General features: G+C 43.9%; 1 protein-coding gene across 6 annotated transcripts in view; it reads right to left on the bottom strand.

Moving 5' to 3' along the window:
- Positions 1-12695, bottom strand: part of ADGB (androglobin) — a 299037-nt gene that overhangs the window by 60924 nt on the left and 225418 nt on the right. For all 6 annotated transcript variants that reach the window (XM_019488363.2, XM_019488361.2, XM_019488358.2 and 3 more), the window contains 2 exons: positions 4417-4604; positions 3035-3219 (listed from right to left, as the gene is read on the bottom strand). In XM_019488363.2, the coding sequence (XP_019343908.1) occupies positions 3035-3219; positions 4417-4604 (373 nt within the window). The remainder of the gene's footprint in view (positions 1-3034; positions 3220-4416; positions 4605-12695) is intronic.

Here is a 12695-nt window from a genome sequence, read left to right as displayed (position 1 = left end):
GGTATATAATGTCAACCTCCTCTCTTTTATCCAGGTGGTGAGTCACCTGATCATAAAAGGAGATGAGGTTGGTAAGACAAGACCTGCCCGCAGTGAAGCCATGCTGGCTGTCATTCAGAATCCTACCTTCTGCAAACCTATTGCATATAGACTCCTTAATTCAATTTTCTAGGATTTTCCCTGGGATAGAAGTTAGGCTAATGGGCCTATAGTTAGCTGGGTTCTCCCTCCCCTTCTTGAAGATGGGCACAACATTGGCCCTCTTCCAGTCCTTGGGGACCTCTCCGAGCACCAAAAGTTTTGGAAGAGATTTGCCAGTTCCACGATTACTTCAGCCAGTTCCTTTAGCACTCTTGGATGATGTTCATCCAGTCCTGCTGACTTATATACAAATTAAAGTGAAAGAAAATAAACTTTGACCAAAAAGGTAAGTTTCTCACTCATGCCATGTTTAGACTGTAAATAGACCATTTTTGGCAGCAGTGCTTTCAAACGAGCTGTAGTGCTCTGTTATGTATTACTCTCCTGACTGAAAGTAATGTAGTTGAGTTTGTATGTACTGAGGACAGGCCAATTAGTACTGCTGAGTGATGGTGTCAATTAGCCTGTTTCTTGTAGGTGGCTACAGTGCTTCAGGTCAGGTGTGGATAGTGCACTCAGAGAAGGATGGGACATCTGAGAAAGCCGGTGCAAGGCAGAATGTCTCTGAGGCAGGGCAAGCTCAGCTTTTGAGGCACAAATGTTCAGATTAGGATGAGAGTGGTGTATGTGTTGTAACTGGCAATTAAATTTTGTCCCAAAGGGAATTTTGTTTAAATTGGAATGTGCCCCTACAGGATAACTTTTTATCTGAATCTCTCTTGTTATTATAATGACCTGACAATAGTGTTATGGCCATTTATAACTTCCATAAATCTAGTATAATTAGCAGTTCCTTCTGAATCCTCCCATCCTCCTCTTTCCCTGAATAAAATAGTTGTTGTTCCAGGAGAAAGGGGAAAATATTGCTTGTCAAGAGCCATTTCCTAGACTAAGACATAAATGCTTGTATCTTAATCATGTTACAGGGGTGTAGGTTGTAGCTGTGTTGGTCTAAGGACATAGGCAGACAAGGTTCTTTGGGTGAATCTGATATTTTTTATTAGACCAACTTAAATAGTTGGAAAAGAAATATTAAGCAAGCTTTCGGGTTCAAAAATCCTTCATCAGGGTAAAGAAGTTTCAACAGTTGGTGTGTGCTCTTCCTGGATGGAATGAAAAGTAAAGAAGCCAGAGGCTGTGCTGGTCTGCATACAAGACAGGCAGTCAGTGAAGATGTAGATTGAGGAGTCATGGGTGAGAGACAGGCTGGGTGGCGGGGGGAGAAGGGGGATGAATAGTGGAGAAGTACCTGGGGAGTCAGATGTCAGGCAGGTTATAATGTGTCATAAATCCAATATCTACATTTAGTTCATGATTTTTAGTATCCAGGAGGTTGATGAAGTGGAGTTCATAGGCTCATCTCTGGGAAGTGTTTTGTAAGAGTCCTTTGAGTATCAGGACTGAGAGATTGGAGAGAGTGGTCTTCTTGTGAGAAATGTGCCCCCACAGGTAATTGGGTATTCCTGTCTTTGATAGGAATAGTACTCCAGGTACTTCTTGAAGCGTGGGGCCTAAAACTTGACACAGTACTCCAGGTGAAGTCTCATCAGTGCCAAAAAGAGTGGAAGAATCACTTCCCTTGATTTCTAAGTGACAGTCCAGTTAATACAACCCAGTCTGCTATTGACGTTTTTTGCACCTGGATTGCAAGAAAACACTGCTGCAGCATATTCAGCTTATAGTCTACTATAACTCCCAGGTCTTTCTCTGAAGTACTGTAAAGTAGTCAATCATTCCTTCTGTATTTGTGCATGCAGTTATTCTGTCCCATGTGAATAACACTGCACTTGTCCTTGATAAATCTCATCTGAATGATTGAGGACCATTTTTTTAGTCTATCCAGGTCATTCTGGATCCTAGCCCTGCTCTCCAAAACATCTATAATGACACCCAACTGGGTGTCAGCAGCATGTTTGCTAAGTATGCACTTAATTTAATTGTCCAAATCATTAATGAAGATACTGAACAATAGTGAACCCAGGACAGACCCCTGGGAAACCCCACTTGATACCTCCTCCCAACTACACATATGATGATCCAAACAGTTATGTATCGACTTTACACTACTTCAATCTAGTATTTCATCTCTTGTTAATGAGAATGTCATGAGATACTGTGTCAAAAGCCTTGCTAAAGTCAAAGTATATCACATCCACTGCTCTCCCCTACATCTACACAGCCTGCCACCTTATGATAGAAGGAAATCAGGTTGATCAGGTATGATTTGTTCTTGGTGAATCCATGCTGGCTGTTCCTCATCATTTTATTCTCCTCCTTATTCACTGTGCTCTGGGAAGCTTAACCTTTCTACCCAGGCAAGCCCCATCTCCTTGCTTACACTGCCATCAGGCACAATCAACTAATTTCTCCAAACAACCTTGCAAAATGGCTCCCAAACTAAACCTACATCACCAAGCCTGAAACATGCAGGCCTTCGTATTTACCAGCACTAACAAACTCTCTCCCCATGCAGCCATGGCTTCTTGCTCCTCTCCCAGGCAGGACACCCACTCAGTCTCCCCTGTTTGCTGGCCTGCTCTCTGGTTCTGTCTCTTTGGCTCCTTATAACAAATGTGAACTGCTTTATTAAGCACACAGAAAATGAAGGCAAAAGTCACACACACAAAATAATGTTAGAAACAGCTCCTCCGTCAATTCAATCTATACTTGTCTTTGTGGGCAATACATGCCCCCCTCCCCCATGTTTCAGATCCCCTTAGCAGAACAGAGAATGTAGAAGGGGACAAGAAAGTAAGGAAAATGATATAACTAACAAGTAAAAAAAAAATTAAGGAACAGTTTCTGTGATAGTGTTTAAGATCAGCCCTTATCCAAAGTTATTTTAGAGTGCTCTCACTGGGACCAAGTATAAAATACAAAATATAGTACTTACATTGAGAACTTAAAGGTCTTTCAGGACAGAAGAAATTAAATGCAGGGATGACTGCATGGCCCTTTCCAATGGTATTCACTATTTCTTCCTCATTATCCAGGACTTGTAGCTTAATGAATACATCTGATTTAGAGGTCTGTACCTGCACTGTGGCAATATGGGATGCTGTGACTTTTATGGCATACCTAAATAGGAGAAAATTCCATCAACATAAACTGCATTGGATACTTGGAATCGATTCAGTAAAGCAGCCAAATTCAGGTAAAACACTTAAATGAATGCTTCACCAAAAACATATGCTTAAAGTGTTTGCTTAAAGGCTTTCTTGAAATGAAAGATTTAGCACATGTTTAAACTGTTCTCATAACTGAAGCCCTAGAAAGCAAGTCTCAGCTTGAAGGTTACAACATGCTCTTAGTCAAATCACCAGATATCAACTAAGGTTTTAACAGGACTGCCAGAATTCCTTTTTGTAAATACTGTGAAAGTGGTAGCATAAACTAAAAAATAGCAATTGTGTATGTGCACCACCCTAAAGCAAAAACTTTTGTTTTTTGAAAAATGTCTTAAAATTCCGTTTTTTGAAAGTGTCAGCAACAGAAAACAAGAAGAATTTATTTGGTTATATTTCCATTTAATCTTCATCTTTGCAATTTAACTATTTGTACTCGTGGCTGATTCTGCCACCTTTGTTCATGCTAAATAGCCTCATTGTTGATTTCAAGCTTTGTCATGAAATATTCTACCCTGCCAAGAACAGATAGTACTGCTCTACCAAGAACAGGTATAAAGTTAGACCCTGACTGTGTAAAGCTTATGCATGTGGTTTATCTTTAACTAGGTCAAGATGACTGTAAAACAGCTTGGATACTTGTCTTCAAAGAGTAATCATCAACCAGTATAACTCAAATTGGGAAGAGGCTTCAAGTGAAGTTCACTCAGGATCTGACCTGGGTCTTATATTGTTCAGTATCTTAGTGACATAGAGAACATACACTTAATTTTATCCTCCATCTGAAAAATTATATTTTCCTAACTCAAACAGATATTATGAAGCTTAAATCATTAAAGTGGATAAGATTTTTTTTGATCCATACTATTAATAATATTATTTTGACATAATGAATTAAATATACTGTTCCTTCACAAAGGCACCCTTATCCACACTAAACTGGGCTAATATTTTAGAAAATGAAGCCCTTGATTGTGAATTGTGAATTTAAATCTGATTTAAATAAACATAATTTGCTTTAAAACCACCTTCTTCCTTCAGTTATTTTTCTAATTTTCTAATAAAAAAATTTCTATCAGAAAAAATTATATTAGAAATTTGTTCTATTTTCTATTAGTACTTCTATAAAAATGACATGTTCAAAATTTACCTGAATATAATGTGCTTTCCATTAGGTATGTAATAGTCTTTTATTTCCTTAGTGGAATAAGAGTTGTTTACAGCATCACGAGAGAGTGAGGGGAGTGGGTTATATGAACCAATAAGACGGAGTCTCCATTTCCCAGCAGCCAGAGCTGAATCACCAGTCTGTGCTTCAGCCATAAATGTGTACCCTTTCTGGAAGAGATCAAATAAGATAACATGCCTTTTTTGCAGCTTGTGCTTCATTATGACCCCCGCTTCAGAATGAACATGATTGATATCCAAGAAAGGTAAAAATAACACCACTGTGATTTAGTTTACTTCTACATTACCCTAATGTGTGACAAACTCCCGCATATCTCTTATCTGTTTAGGGTCTTTACGCTGCTATAGTATGTTTTATACTGTTAAGCACCTTTCTTGGAATATCAATAGCAACAAAAATTGTAAGCAATTCATTTCTTTCACACGTGCGTTCTCTCTCTATGCTTTATCATAAATAGTCATGGCTAAGCTGGAAGCATAAGCAGATCCAGGATTTTAAAACAGAGGGTGCAGGAACAGTGAGCAGTGCTGCAGGGGTGGTTGCACTCTACTCCCAGCCTCCCCACCACCACCTGGACCAGCAGCTGGGGTCTTTTTTAAGCTCCCAAATCAGGTAAGAATTCCATCTCCACCCCCACCTTGGCATCCTTCCCTTCCCTTCTGTGCTGAGCAGCACCTCTCCTCCTCTCCCATCCACCGCTGATCCACTTTACTTACATCTCTGGATCTACCTGCAGCTGCCACTGTCCTAGCTGCTTTTGCCCTGCCTACAGCTGGGGATGCAGCAAGTGGCTGCTGTGCAAGAAACTGGGCTTTGTCAGGGACAGAAATGGTTGCCAGTGGATTCCCCTGCCCTTCACTTGCTCCCAGGTTGGTGGGGAACACATGAAGGACCAGGCACCAACAGAGAACCTGCTTGCTGCTGCCATTGCTTGCTGCTGTCCCTTCTGAGTCCAGCTCCCCACGCAGCCTGGTTGGAATGAGGTTGGAACAGCTCTGGAGCTCCCCCTGTCCCACATTAGCCAGAGGCAGCAACAGCGGTGGGTGGAGGATGGGAGAAACGGAAGGGAGAGGATGGGAGGTGCTGCTGAGTAAAGAGGGGAAGGAGAGTGGTGCTGAGAGGGGTGGGGGAGATTCTTGCCTCCTTTGGGGATTTAAAAAAAGTCCCTGGCTGTTATTCCCACAGCAGTGTCCAAAAGGTGGGTTGAGACTGTACCATCTCACCCCTCATAGATCCTCCCTTGGCTAAAAGAGGAGCTGAAGATGCTTTTAGAAGCAGAAAAGTTTATAAGGTGCATTTTTTAAAACTACAGTGATCTACATTTGCAGTAACATCCTCCAACAGTTACACTATGTCATTGTCTTTGTTTGAGAGCAGTGACAATACCCAGTGATAGTGGTTCCATAAGACACACCCCATCTTAATACTAATGTAAAAGAAAGCAAGTTTCTAGAAAGCATTATTTCAACACTGACTTGAGACTCAGGCATTTCTGATAAGGATTTCTATTATAGGATAAATTAAAACAAATCTTGAACGGTAAAGTAACAAAGGTAAAGTATCCACTTTGTAATAAGTGGATAAGAAGTAATGACAGGTGGAAAAGAGAAACAACTGATGAAAACCAAATAGGTGGTGGTACACAGGAATGAAAAGGTAGGGAAATAACTGGTGAAAGCAAAGGTGAGAAGGGTATAGATAGTAGGGCTGTATGAAACGGCTATGTCTCGTTTCGAGGTTGGATTCGGCTGTTTTGGAGGACAGTGATTCATTTCGGTGTTTCAGATCACTGTTCCATTTCGATGTGGCTGAATCTGTTTCAGAGTTTCAACACTGTTTTGGAGATTCAGATCAGCCAGGGAGGGGCAGGCACAGCTGGGTGACTGCAGGTTCTCCCACAGCTCCTCTGGTGGGGAGAGCTGCAGGAGAAGCCCCCATGGCTGCTTTGCCCTGCCCGGCCCCATCCCCTGCCTGGCCGGCCCCACCTAGTCCCAGCACCTTTAAAAAAAAAAAGCCCTGTACTCACCAGCTCCGGCAGTGGCAATCAGGGCACTGGGACTGGAAGGGACCTCAGGGACAGATTTGAAATGTTTCAGATGGTTTTGTTTCATTTTGGAGATGTTTTGGAGCCTTCCATTTAGTTTCGAAATTGGTGTTTTGGGTGTCGAAATGGGCCGAAACACCTCTAAAATGAAACAGCTGCCAAAATTTCACACAGCCCTAGTAGATAGTTCTGAAATATTAATCTAAGTGTAGCAACATACATTTCTGTTGTCTAGTCCAGGGCTGTCCAGCTTCTGGGCCACATATTCACAGGGACACATGCTTTCTTATTGAATAGGCAAACCACTCCCCCTCCCCTTGTCACACGCAGTTTGGGCTGCCTGGTTCTGCTCCCAGCCACACATGCAGCTCACTGTGTCCCCCCTCACCACATGCAGACCAGGTAGCCTGGCTCTGCTCCCACACAGAAAGGCTATCTGGCTCCTGTCCCCCAGCTACACACAGGTGTGTCCAGATGAGCATGCATGTGCCTCTTGCCCCGTCTCAAACCCCTTTGAGGTGGGGCAAGAAGCATATGTGGGAATGAAAAAATGTTCCCTGTGCTGCAAGTCTGCAGCGCGGGGAGAAAATTAGACCCCTGGATATCCAGGGGTCTAAAAAAAGTGGAACAAAAAAAAGTGGGGCAGGGCATGGTCCTGGACTGTTCCCGTAGGCAACCGGAGGCTGCGTCCTCCATGGAGATGCTCTGGCTGCCAGAGTGTCTCCATGGTTGGCCCCTCACCCTGATGCTGAAACACACGGCCCACCAGGCCATGTGTTCAACACCAGGGCTCCAGTGATGGTGAGTAAGGGGTCAGGGGGACTGGAGGAGGGGGGAGGGGACTATGGGAGGGACCCCTGCTCGCCCCACCCGCCCTCCCAATCCCTGCCCTGCTCCTCCCCCCGCTAGCCCCCCAGACCCCCGATCCCTGCCTGGCCTCTCCCCCCACCAGTCCCTCAGACCCCCCTGATCCCTGCCCAGCCCCTCCCTCTGCTAGCACCCCAGACCCCCCTGATCCCTGCCCAGCCAGGCCCTGCTGCCCTCAGGGCCCCTCTGCCACCCACCTGGGCTGGGCCCAGGGTGGCAGGACCTGGTACCCAGACAGGTCCTGCTGGCTCTGGGGCTGCTCCTGCTGCCTAGGTAGCAGAAGCAGCCCCAGGGCTGGCAGAACCCAGTGGGTGCGTCATGCAGGGACCACGTGCCATGCCGGGTCCTGCCACCAAGGGCCTGGCCTGGCCAGGTAGCAGAGGGACTCCAGGGCCTGCATGACCCAGCCGGGCCTGGCATGCAGTCCCCATGCTCCATGCTGGGTCCTGCCACCAAGGCTCTAGCCCAGCCGGGCAGCAGAGGGGCCCCGAGGGCAGCAGGTCCTGTCACCAAGGCCCCGACCCAGCAGCAGAGAGGCCCCAGGACCTGGCTGGGCCCGGCATGCGGTCCTCATGTGCCACATCAGGTCCTGCCAGCAAGGGCCTGGCCCAGCTGGGTAACAGACAGTTCCCAGGGCTGGCAGGACCCAGCTGGGCCCAGCACATGGTCCCCACATGCCACGCCAGGTCTTGCCACCATGGCTCAGAGTGCTCCACTCCCGCTGCTGCTGCTAAAGGTAAGTTATGGGCCCTGCACAGAGGTGCTGGAGCCCTCCAGGGTGCTTGGGACCCTGGGTGGGGGGGCTGTGGCCCTCAAGGGGGAGCTGGGACCCTGGGCAGGGGGGCTGGGGCCCTTCAGGGTGCCTGGGACCCTGGGCAGGGATGCTGAGGCCCTCCAGGGGGAGCTGGGACCCTGGGCAGGGAGGTGCTGTGGCCCTCCAGGCTGCCTGGGACCCTGGGGGGGGGGGGGGCTGGGGCCCTGTGCAGGAAAGCATTCCATGTGCTGTGTGTGGGGGCTGCACTCTGTGGGGGCCAGGGGACCCACCCCTCCTGAGCAGCGCCCCCCACAAGGTCCTACAGTCCCCCCAGCAATCACCACACACCAACCCACATCCCTCCACACACACCCACCCACCTTCCCACACCCTTCCTGCAAACACCACATACCCCCATCACACACCCATCATGTGCGAAGAAAACCAGAAATACACATCAACATATAGATATTTAGAATTTATTTTATCATGATGATAGAGACACTGGCAGGCTTCTACATTGCTTTAACATTGTAAATATTCCAATAAAGCATTGCCCAACTGGTTGCTGTCTCTTTCTCTCTCTGTCTAGATATATATATATATGTGTGTGTGTGTATGTGAGTGTGTCTGTATAGAGTGGTTTTTTGTGTTAACTGTGGAAGAACATGGATTTTGGGATATTTTTAACAATGGATTTGGGATGCTGCTGCAGCAGTCCAGCTGGCACAAGGGGAGAAAATTAGACCCCTGGATATCCAGGGGTCTAAAAAAACTGGAACAAAAAAAAGTGGGGCAGGGCATGGTCATGGAGTAAACCATAAGTTCAGTAGCAAAAATAACAGAAATGTCCTGCCTATTAAAACCAGAGAGAACAAAATGGGGTTATTGGACATGGAAAGGCATAAAATATAGATCTTGGTGAAAGAGAGATACTGTATTTACTCAATTCTAAAATGAGGTCCCCCAACCCTTGAAGTATCTTCGTGGGGAAAGCCCATCATCTTAGAATTGAGTATGAAAGTGGGGGCAAGGGCAAGCAGCTGCTGTGGCTTAGACTCTAGACCCTAGCCTACCCTCCAGTCCCCACTATAGCTCCTGCCTGCCCCCCCAACCTTCCTTTACCCCATTATTAGCACCCTGCATCCTCTTCCCACCATTTCTACCCCTCTCCTCCTTGCCCTTATTTCATGCTAGCATGTCCAAACTGCAGCATGGAGCACTGAGCATGGCATCAGCTCAGCCCCGCAGCAGTGGCATGCAGTTCACATGGCTGCTATGGGAGCTGGGCTGGGGCTGTGCTCACTCCATCAGGCTATAATGTGGATGTGGCCTGCTAGTGCAGAGTAAGGATAAGGGTAAAGGAGAGCAGGGAAGCAGAGGCAAGCTTCTTGATGCCTCCACTCACTGCTTGCGCTCCTGCAGCAGTGGGTTGGATGAATTAAAGACAACCACCTAATTAGATTCTATACATGGAAAATTTATAAAAACCTTAAATTCAGGGTCATCTTAAATTTGAGTACAATTTAGTTCATGAAGGAAGAATGAGATGAACCTAAGTTGTCATGTTGAACTGGTAAAATTCCAAATAGCTAACTTTTCTATTCACTTTAGTAAATATAATCAATAATGATTAAAAACATGTGGGAAGATGAGAAAAAGAATTCCGAGAATAGTTAGGAAGAGAGATGGCCTAGAAAGAGTAAAAAAAGAGTTTTAAAGTGAAAAAGGGAGCTGAGAGTCTTTGTTCTTGAATGTCATGAAGGAGGAGAGCTTTGACCCAGGAAAGTGAGGCTATCTTTATACTTGAACCTAATAAGCAGGGATCCTGATTTTCTCTGATTCAAAAAAATCCCTAGTTTTTGGTTAAAAAATAACCCCAAATCAACATTTTTCCATGATTAAAATTAAACATCACTATATATGTGGTGTTTCATTTAAATCACTGAAAATGTGGATTTGGAGTTACTTTTTTTTTAACCGAAAATTGGGGATTTTTTTAAATAAGAGAAAACCAGGATCCCTGCTAATACGAATCATTGGTACCAAGCAGACGACAGCCTCAGGTCTGGGGAACATGCCACACATTCAATCTAAATCTGGACACAAATCAACCACAAAGATGTTCCACATTAAATGAGGAATATCTTTGTGTCTGGTTTGATATTTTACTCTGCCATAAATCCTGGAACATGGGGCATATTACAATACATTGTGCATTTAACATTTTAAGCTGAGGGTCCTTGTTCTTGTGTAGTATGCAGAAGAAGAACTTTGACCCAGGTGCATTTATACTTAAACATAATAAGAATTGAAGAATTATCATGTCCTAATTTCTAATAGCACATTTGACAGATTAGATGCAATTCTGTTTTCTGTACACTAAGAAAATTATGCTGAGTCTGAAAAAATGCACCAGAAGGCAAACAAAGTATTTTGTCACAGCAAAAATATTAAGAAAAGCTAGTTCTCATTTCTGCCTATACACCAGATTTTAGGAGAAGAATCTGTGTTTGTGTGTTGATATGACATAAAATTAATAGTATTTTGTATGGCAAAAAGAAAAATTTACACCAATAGCATGCTTAGATTTATAGCTCCTTTTTTAAAAAAAAGGGATCATTGCCATTGAAGATGAGAAGTCTAGTATATTTGCAATTCAAGCAGAACATACTTAGACAAGACAGTATTAATTTAAAAATCTTGTCTTGTAAAAAGTTATACATATGAGTAACTTTACCCAGTTAAGTAATCACCACTGGCCAATGGTGAATATAAGGCTAAATTTCAGGAAAATATTTATATATACATTTTTAAGTGTTTTGCTACCTTTATATTTAGGATGTCGGGGGGGTCCTTCTAATGTCTCATTTAAATCTTCTTTGCTGCAAATCAAACCAATTTTTTCTTGTTCTTTTTCCTGGAGACAAGCTGGACAACTGATCACTATTCTCTTTATAATCTCATTTACATATTTATGTAGGAGGGACATATTTATGTAAGGAGGGACAATTTATTGTCTCTCCTTACTCTTTTCTCTTTAATACAAAAGCCTGATTCCTGCAGCTTTTCCTTACAAGTTATCTTTTTTAAAACTCTTTACCCTACTTGTGCTCAAAATGGAATCTTCAGTTGAAGATTCAGGAGTTCACAAATTCAAAAGCTTTGTGAACAGCAAAGAGAATAATGAAAAAATGCTTCTGTTTAGTAATGGAAGACATGACTATAAATTCCTTTTTGTTCCCTTTTCTTCTTCCCCCCCACCCAAAAGGTATATTTCCCAATACCACAAAAGATAGAACTAACATATGTATCTTGAGTGTAATACCTGCAGAAGGTAGACAGATACTATTGCTATTCTGCAGATTTTAACCTCAGTGTCAATCATTTTGAAATTAAGTTTCAGGAGAGGTTTTTCAGCAGAGCAATAATATTTGCTGATACAGTTTTCTAGCTTTATTGTGAGTTGCTGATTCATAGTTTCTGAAGCATAAACTTAAATGATAGGCTTATTTCAAGAAAAAAGCTTGCTCTGTATTAATTTTGACATAGGAATTTGGATATATTATATCATATCTTGCTTACTGTAGCACATCTTTACCATGTTTTATATTTTACTGTTATAAAGAATGTGTAGCATGCATTGATATTCTATGGCAGCTACATTACTATAACAGCATGATAAACTGCATGTTAGAGCAACTACAGAGATCCCATAAAAAAAACTAATGTGGTTGTTTGTGTCATTTACTGGTCCACTGGAATTCTAATTAACCATATATAAATTTGGAGATAATAACTATAACTAGCTGTATGGTTTAATGTTGTATTTTTATTGAGAGATGCAGCATTTGAAAATAAATTTCCAGTGTAAAAACTACAGCATCATAACTGCATAATTCTGGTCTTAAACTCAGATCCTGAACTATTTTTCCTCCTGCGTCATTTAAAGCAGTGGTGCTCAGCCTTCTTCCCCAGCAGGCCGGATGAGCAGTGCCCTAACTGTCTGCTGGCCAAATCCAGTTGGCAGCCCTGATCCCGTGGGTACCTTCTGATCACATGGAAGGAGGAATGAGGCAACACAGCCATGACCTACCCCCTGGGAAATGGGGTGTGGCTTGGCTCCATAGGGGGAAGGGCATCGCTCAGACTCAATCTGGCCCTAAAGGGAGAAAGGGGGTGTAGTCTAGCACTGCAAGTGGAGGGGAAGGGGTATGGCCCAGCCCCAACCTGGTCCCATCGTGGGAAAATGAAGAGTAGCTTGGCCCCTCAGGGAGAAAGGGGTCAGAGCTTGGCCCCCAACCCAACCTGCTGGCTGCAACTAGGAGTTCAGGGCTTGGGATTTGGGAATTTGGCAGGGAGAGGAGGATGATCATATTAATGCTGCCAAAGCTCCCCTGCTGCCATATTTCCTGCCCCATGGGGAGCCCCATGAACCAGATGTGATGTCTCTGCAGGCTGGAAATAATCATAGGCAAGCAAGCAGCTGTTGGTACAACATACCACATTATCAGCACTTGGTATGCACAGAACTTCTTAAGTACACTAAACATGTATATGCTTATTGACAAAAAC

The sequence above is a fragment of the Alligator mississippiensis genome, chromosome 1, assembly GCF_030867095.1.
Source record: "Alligator mississippiensis isolate rAllMis1 chromosome 1, rAllMis1, whole genome shotgun sequence".
Lineage (NCBI taxonomy): Eukaryota > Metazoa > Chordata > Crocodylia > Alligatoridae > Alligator > Alligator mississippiensis.
Note: the sequence above shows the minus strand (reverse complement) of the source record. Positions and strands in the feature narration are given on the sequence as shown.